The following is an 8959-nucleotide window of genomic DNA, read 5'->3' as shown; positions in this document are numbered from 1 at the left end:
TTGGAGCAAGCGGCTCGCTAAACCCCTTTCAGTGAAGACTAAAAACAAAGCCTAGGAGGAGGACCCCATTTTGGTGACGACCACGGCAAACGTTTAAAGGACTACGCTTTGGGGGCATGCACCTGTAATTTCCGCCATCCAAAAAATGCGTCGCCCAATAATGCTCACCCCGGTGGATGAGCGTCTAGCCACAATCCGCATCAAAGCGTTGCTCTTCAACATTTTGCTAATTTGCGCCCCGATGCTCTTTTATGAGACCGTTTTTGAATCAGCAGCTGAGATAGGACGTTCTTTAACCAAAATCTGTGATATGACGTTTTTAAATCAAATTCTGAAGTGGGGCGTTCTTCAATCAAATTCTAAAGTAGGGCATTTTTGAAAAGTTTTCTGCNTTTATTTGGTACTACAACCATTTGTCGGTTTTGGTCGAAACCATACTGGTACTTCTCTTCTGTGCCAACTGACACCAGGTCCTTCTCGTCCTGGTCATTCGATCGCAGAGAAGGACTCTTCCTATGCTATCACCAGCGGCTACCACGTTTAATACTTTCGGGATTGGAGCGTTTGTGTCAATTCGTACAACATGACCAAGCTAGCGGAACCGCTTTACTTTAATTCATTTTACTATGTAGGTTGTAATGCTCATACAGCTCAGCAATCCATCATTTGCGGTCTGCAGTCGTCAACGCGTAAAGGCCCGTAAAACCGCCACAATTTTTTTTCTCGCCAAGGGCCGCCTCATCGAATATTCTCATTGCCGTTGTCCAGAGGACTTACCTTCCTAATTGCCTACCAATTTAAAGATGCACTCTCTGGAAATACAATACCTGTAATTATTTTACCATGCGTATGGAACAAACCTAATGTGGAGATATAAATTTTAACAATCATTCTATCACTTCTGGAGATAAATAGGTTTGTGAAGAGAGCATATCTATCTCGCAAGTAAGGAAAGAGTTTGTACTTCTCTCATCGTAAATTACTACGCTTACTGAAGCCATATAACTCTCGATATCTTTTATACATTTGTTGATTGAATACTTTTACTTAGTGTTTTCGATTAATTCATTCTTTTCGCTTATGCATCCAGCGTACGCCCTTTTTTGACTTTGACCATGAAATGAAGCACCAAAATAAAACAAAAAAGCAAAACACTTGCTAATATCGCACAGTTTGTTCAAAAGACTAAACTAAACAAAATTTTGGCACATTTTTTGCATAAGTCATAGTGTAGAATTTTTATCCGATTATTGCAAATATTTTTTTTCTTTAACATATTCTCTAATTAGGGAACTACGATTATGCCTGCTTTTTTATTAATTGCGTTGAATCTGTACGATTTGCTAGCAGTTATATTTCCGGATCTGATTTTGAGTTGTGCCTCTTTTGAAGAAGGTGTGCGATATGTATTATTCAGCAGCACGGTCACAATGCCATTCACATACATATTTACAACGGAATAAACATACATATACATAGTGACGAACAAAAGTATTGGCATAGTGAATTTTTCGCAATATATGTTAAGTTTTTTATTCTAATTTATTTTCGATAATTTTTTGTAGAAATATAGTTCATGTTGCACAAAAAAAAAAAACATAGATATAAAATCACTAAACTTTGTGCAAAATTCAGGAAAATTCAATAAGTTCGCATACTAATTTGCAACTTATTTTTTAGCAAAAATCCATGTAGCCCGTTCAATTTAAGTGCAAAAAAGGTGCAAATTTGAAGTGGCTAGAAAATCGTGCTGATTTTTGGCAATTTTTTGCACGCAGATTCTTTCATACAAAGTATCATAGAAAGTATGTTCGACAATTATTTTTTGTATGGAGAAAATGAGAAATACCTTTCACTAAAAAATTAAATGAATAGAAAGTTGCAAATTAGTATGCAAATTTATTGAATTTTCCTGAGTTTTGCATAAAGTTTAGTGATTTTATTTTTGAATTTTTTGGTGTAACACGAACACATTATCGAAAATAAATTAGAATAAAAAACTTTGCGTATGTATACTGCGAAAAAATCATTGTGCCAATACTTTTGTTCGTCACTGTACATATGAACACACACATGTATATAAATAAATAAATCTGTGTTCGTATGGAATAGTAGCTTATGTCGAGAAGCTGGCTTTAGTATAATGCGGCATTCCATTTATTCTTTAACCCACAAGGAATTTTTTGATGAGACTTAATAAAAATATTGACTTGATAGTATCGGAACTATTTCTCGCACGTTTACTTGCCAAAAGTTCTTCAACGGCTTGGGGCCGGTGAGTCATTCGCAATCGTATGCTGCAATGCCGCATTTACTAAAGCCAGCTTTCGACATAAGCTACTACATATTCCATACGCACACAGAAATATATATGTTTACGCGCGCGTGTTTTTTGTATTTTTGTTTTTCATCACTCACTTCAATTCAACATTTAGTCCAATTAATTTCGATGTCAGCAGTGCAGCTCTGGAGGGGGGACTGAAAAGCGCATAATATAAAATCGGACGTGCGACATATTTGCTTCTGAGTTTGATAAAATAATTTTCGATTATTGCTGGTGGTGCTGTGGTACAGCTGTGACCAGCCGCCTACGAGCGCGTTACTAAATTCATTGCCAGTGGCAGCTGATTGATAACGCCAATGGTGTCTGTGGACGATCGCACTACGCTCCAAAACAATAGCGTATTTTCACGTAATGTGGGCAAAATGAAAAAAAGAGGAGAGCAATGGCTCTTTACTTAAGAGAACTGCTTATTCGATATATAGTAAATTAAATTTGGAAGGCGTAAGAGTGTGTGTGTGTGTAAGCAGTAGGGGTTTCATGTTAATTAATACTATTGTTATGACAACAAATACATTCATTCATTCCTTTTCATACTAGCTACTAACCCAGAAAGGTAAACCCCTTGTACCACATAAAGAAATTCTTGGCGTTGCGAAGGTCACTAAATAAGTCTTTAGACTAGTAAATAATTACTAAATTTTTGTCGGTAAAAATGGTCTTATTGTACCTTCACTCTTGCACAGAGTTGGGCAAAATTTATTCGAATGTCAAATAAATAAATAATTGTTTGTAAATAACACAGTGCACAACATTTTTGGGGCGGATTTCAACTCAGGATAAAAGACCTATAAGACGGAAAATTTCACAGGGGGTATTCTCAGACAAGATCTTTAAATAAAGAACATGAAAGTCCACAGAATATATATATATATAAAAAACCAATATGTCCGCTTGAAATATGCAATAATTTTTTTAAGCTATATTTTAATAGCATTTACTTTGTATATGAACATAGCTACTACCTTTTTTACCTTCCTTTTATTAACTCAGGATGTAACTATGTAATATTGATGCGCCTAAAAGATGCAGCGATTTATATTCCCAAGTTACATACCTGATGACAGTACGAATGGCAATTATAATATGGAGGTTTTAGATTTAAACTATAATTTTATTTCGTGTACACCCCTAGTCAACAATATACCCCAATATACAATTATTTGTTTAAGTACTTTACCATTAAAGAAGTAATACAAGGCTTTTTGAAGAAACATTTTTCTAGCAACTACGATGTTTTTGTTTCAAAATTGATTTAACTATTTGAAAAAAGTGGCGTCCATATGTCCTTGAAAATGTACAACTTGCATCATCATTTGGTAGTTATCCACCGAATCCAATGAGCAGGACGAGCGCTATGATTAAGTTCCTATACCATTTGAAAAGAGGTAATAAGTACTTGTATTACTTGTATGGTGGTGAAGTGGTGAGTAATACGTGCTTCCACTCCGCAGGTCCTGTAAAACTGTAGGTCCCTCCGCTTTGTGTGACAACATCAAGACGCCCGCCACAAATCGGAGGAGAAGTGTTTGGCCGAACACTAACATATCTGTAAGCGCCAATCTATTATTATTATTATTATTATTTAAAAAAAAATTTACAGATACGGAGAAATTATTGCAGAAAATTGCTGGTGGAGCAAGCATATGTTCTACGATCCTGATTACTACGAAATGTATAACGCTCTCTCGACACAGGGAAACAATTAATAAGTATGCATTTAGTAAAGCGTACTGTGACGATACCGTTCAAAATAGAACATTCATTTTTTCACCCAGTGATGCACAATTATATCTACTTTTTTCCGATACCAACCGCTACGAAATCCGAGTCGAATACCCCACCGTTCGCCGCAAAAGATGCTATACTTCAAAAACTGCCTATATTTTACCCAAAATTTAATAGCAAGCAAGAGAGATGGCAAAAGTATGTAATTATTGAAACCACTTCATCTTTTAAATACTTAGTTCAAGCAATCAACCGAAAGTCAATAAAATTTTAACTCGTTTAACTAGTGAATATACATATGTGTATTAGGCTGGGTCGATTTTGTATGGGGGAAAATAAAAGTCATTTGACCGCATTGTAATAGTAATATTATGATGTCTTAGGTCTAAGCCAATTGTTATTGGCCACGAAAGATTGATTTAAAACTTATCTTTAGCCCGCGCAATTGAATCATAGTGTATGAATTTCGAAAATGAAACCTTGTCTTGTAATATCTATGGAACGCGTTATTGTTATAAACAGGACGATATATCAAATTAAGAGTTATTAAATTTAGTAACTCATGTTCATTTATCATATTTCAATAAGTCTACAAGTTTTTAAGATATTAAGATAAAACTTACAAAAACTATAATTTTCCTCCATGAATTTTCAATTCTACATTACTTCAGCAACCAATTTGTTTCAACCGTTTTAATGTTTTCGGATGTTTATATAAGTAATATTAAAATAACCATGGACTTGATCACGCCGATTTGGTCAATTTTCAAGATCGTGGTGAATGAATGTATTGTGAAAGATTAGGAATCGTTTAACAAGTTAATAGTACTTTCAAGCATATAAGTATATACATACATTAACATAATACAATTAGGATGAGAAACGCCCATTTTAAGTCTATTTATGCAGTATTGAAAATTAGTGCGGAATGGTTTCATTAGTCACCGGAGAAGCACATTTTTCGCGGTTNCAGAATTTTTAACAAGAATTGGTCTTATTCGACTAGTCCGCTGTGGGCCACTTGGCGGTCGATGCGCGGGCTCTCACAATTAAAATAAAATACTAATATTTTGCAGGCTTGTTGTTGGTTTCATGATACAATATATTTTCACTATTACCAAGGGATTTGAGAAGAATTAGATTTTCGACCCGCCCTAATGTGTATATTTTTTATGTTTGGAATCATAAATAACGTAATTCCAACAGTGGTTTACAAACTGTTACCGCAAAGAAATCGAGAGATTTTCACTTTTCACTCACTTTGTTTGTCGTTTTATTTAAGCTGTTTTATTTTTGTGTACCATAATAGCAGCATTAAGGGAGGAAGCAGCTGTTTTCTATTTATTGCTGCTGCTAAATAGTATACAAGAATAAGCGGTACAAATCAAGACAAATAAATATTTTCATATTGGCGAATCTAGAAAGTGTTTCAGTACATAAAAAACTTCAAAAAAGAAAAGTGCGTAATGTCCAAACCGATTTTGTATTATGCGCTATTTAGCCCACCGGCACGGGCTTGTATGTTAACAGCCGAATTAATTGGACTTGAATTGGATTTGAAGTAAGTTTTCATAAAGAAGAGAAAAATGCGGATGCTTATGAAAGCTATGCAGTACGCATAAACACATACATACGTAGATATGTATGTATGTATGTGTTTGTTTGCATATAAAAATTTCATGATTACGTATACGTACACTAATAATTTTCATTTAAAAGATTTGTGGATTTTGCCGCAAAACAACATCTTACGCCAGATTTTCTATTGGTGAGTTTTAAAAATACTTTAATAAAGGCTTTATTATTTTATATGGAATGCTTCCAGCTAAATCCTCAGCATCAAATACCTGTTTTTGTGGATGATGACAAGGAGGTGTTTATTGACAGGTAAGATATATGTACATATGTACTTATGTATGCATGTATGTACATGTGTATAAATATAAATATAAATACATATGCTTGCATACATACATACATATCGTTATCTTAATTCACAAAGGCCCTAACCAACATTTTTTTTTTAAACTGCGTTTTTCACAGATTTAGGTAAGAGGTATTAAAGTACACCTTCAATTAAAACTTCAAAGTGTTAGTACCAAAAAAAAAAATAAAGTTACATGCCACTTTTAAAAAAGTCCTACCTGTTTATAAACTCTTTTTAAATTTTTTTTGCTTTTCCTGTAAAATAAAAAAAGGTTCGTTAGCGCCTTCGTGCATTAAGATAACGATATACATACTATGTACATACGCGATTCGGCACTTTTTCCCCAAAAAAGAAATTTTCTTGTTTTTTACTTTTTCTTTTTTTCTTTTTATGTACTTATGCACACATGTACGACAGCCATGCGATTATGGCATACATGGTATCAAAATATGGAAAGAACGATAACTTATATCCTAAGGATTTGAAGAAACGTGCACGCGTCGATCATATGCTGCATTTCGAAAATGGAGTACTGTTTCAAGTAATCAAAGATATGGTGGTAAGTAGTAGAGATGGGCAAAACATGTGATTTTCTACGCGACCGTGACTTGCGTGATCGTGAGTGACGGAAATTTTTGCTGGCGTGAGTAATGTGAGTCAATCACGTAATATTCACATATCGAGGCCTAACCGCCAAAAAGTTGTAGGCAAGCGAAATTTTCTTGAAAATTTTCTTATTGATACAAAAAATGTTCCTGGGAGAAAGCTAAAGACTTTCCTTTTTAACCGACTTCGCAAAAAGGAGAAGGTTATCAATTCGTCGGAATATTTTTTTTTTTAATGTATGTTACCGCATAACTTCTGGACCACGTTAACCGATTTCTATAATTTTAATTTTTTTTTATTAAAGGAAAGCTGTTACCTCACAGGTGGCCCCATACTAATTTATTCTAAATCCGATCATTGGATCATGAAGAAATTAGCGATAATCTTAAATTTTTGTATGAGAATTGAAGTCGGTTTTTGTTTTTTGCCTAAAAATTACTTATCTTAGAAGCCTTTCAAAGAAAAATTTTAAACATACCAGCTAGTTCAGCAACTATTGAAAGAGCCTTTTCTGTGTCAGGCAGAATTTTAGAAGAAGGGCGCACGCAAGTCGAATTTAATAAGGTGGTGTTAGCCGCGCGTCAACGTGATTTAAAAAATACAACAGAACGTGAGTGTGCGTGATTTACAAAATCATCAACGTGAGTGTGCGTGAAAGTGAGCCAAAATCACTCACGCGCTCATTTCTAGTAAGTAGTACATCAAAAATAAAGCACGTATACGCAATGGCGTACCTTAAAGCTACTTTGGCCATACATTGGATGTTTTTTTTTGGAGTGATAAGCGACTGATGAAAAGAGCTGAAACAAAAAAAAAAACGTTTTATCACCTAAAAAACATGCGAGTAGTGTTTTCATCAGTTGCTGGTGTTTAACCACAGCCTATAATGGTTCGTAATCGGCCTTATAGCGAGGGTTGAATATTTTAAAAAAGCGGGTGGCAACCCTACTAAAAGGTTTTTATTTTTTACCTCAACCGGTGAAGCTGTCCTACAAAATGGTGTTTTAATCATTCAATTAGATGGAGTATTAAAGGAGATGTGGTGCTTCATTGTCCGGATAAAATGCTTTCAGCTTTTTAAAACTCATTTTTTTTTTTTAATAAATAACTAAATTTGAACAATGTGACTATTTTTCGCATGTATGTGAGCTCCTCCCCTTCAATATGACATATTAAAGGAGAGGAGATATCGTTTGGTAACAGAAAAATACCTTTTAGAAATAAGTATTTAGATTTTTTTAAATACTTTTACGTATATATAATCGTTGTCGTTTCGAAAAAAACGCCGTAATACGATCTCATTAAATTAAATAACACATTATTTAAATTTGCAGCGACGTAACATTTACGGTGGCGAAGGCGAATTCAACAAAATAACATTGGATCTGTGCGACAATGCATACAGTTTCCTCGAAGCTTTCATTGACAAAAGCAACTTCTTTGGAAACAGTCCAACACTTACCATTGCCGATGTATGCATCAACACCACTCTAGTAACACTCGATATGCTTATACCAGTCAATAATAACAGGTGAGTAGATATCTAAAAGTAAAACTACTATGAATAAATGAGTATATGCATTGATTACACCGTGCGCCAGTAAATTTTACACACACAAAAATTAATATATTCGCGAAAATATGGGCAAAATAAAGTAGAACTGCGTTTTTATTTTTCACTCTGACATCAGGACTTTTTTTTTAAATTTCAAAAAATTATCAATTTAGAAAAATTATTATAAAAATTTCAGTGCTATGTAGAATAACATTGTGGGTATCAAATAAAAGATAAAATCCTGTAGAATTAAAAAATACTTTTTTTTTTGGTGCATAATGACGAATGGGTATGTAAAATTTCCTTTTTAAATTTTATCCTTGATAATTTTTGAAAATTTTCAATATTTATTTTTGAAAATATTATATATTAGGGACTAATATACACACGACCACATCCTCGAATTTCGTACTAGTAATTTTATTAACTTAAAAAAATAAAATTAATTAAGAGCGCATTTTAAATACTTATTCGTCATTGTAAACCAAAAAACTTTAACGTTTTTCAATTGTACCCATCTCTTTCATTTTGTACCCATATTATTATTGTATATTCCACTGATTTTTATACCCGAGCGCACTTGTGCACAAGGGTATATTAATTTTGTTCACATAACGGTTGTTTGTAACAGCCAAAACGAATCGAGATAGATATAGACAAATGTATACATATATGCTCAGAATGAATCGAGAAATCGATTAAGCCATGTCTGTCTGTCCGTCCGTCTGTCCGTCTGTCCGTCCGTCCGTGTACACGATAACTCGAGCAAAAATTGAGATATCTCAACGAAATTTGGTATGTA

At 34.0% G+C, this 8959-nt stretch overlaps 1 protein-coding gene across 2 annotated transcripts in view; it reads left to right on the top strand.

Moving 5' to 3' along the window:
* The first annotated feature begins 2362 nt into the window (after window positions 1-2362).
* GstE13 (Glutathione S transferase E13) overlaps window positions 2363-8959 on the top strand; it is a 10386-nt gene continuing 3789 nt past the window's right edge. Inside the window, exons 1-6 of one of the 2 annotated variants that reach the window (XM_017625296.1) lie at window positions 2363-2692; window positions 5491-5630; window positions 5789-5837; window positions 5895-5956; window positions 6414-6555; window positions 7937-8133. In XM_017625296.1, coding sequence (XP_017480785.1) covers window positions 5536-5630; window positions 5789-5837; window positions 5895-5956; window positions 6414-6555; window positions 7937-8133 — 545 coding nt within the window. In that variant the 5' untranslated portion in view covers window positions 2363-2692; window positions 5491-5535. Of the gene's footprint in view, window positions 2693-5378; window positions 5631-5788; window positions 5838-5894; window positions 5957-6413; window positions 6556-7936; window positions 8134-8959 lie in introns of both variants that reach the window. The other variant, XM_017625295.1, reaches the window with a different exon arrangement.

This window comes from Rhagoletis zephyria, unplaced genomic scaffold (assembly GCF_001687245.7).
Source record: "Rhagoletis zephyria isolate East Lansing unplaced genomic scaffold, Rhagoletis_zephyria_1.1 Rzeph_scaffold_03986, whole genome shotgun sequence".
NCBI classification, from domain to species: Eukaryota; Metazoa; Arthropoda; class Insecta; order Diptera; family Tephritidae; genus Rhagoletis; species Rhagoletis zephyria.
This window is presented reverse-complemented; position numbering and strand designations above follow the sequence as displayed.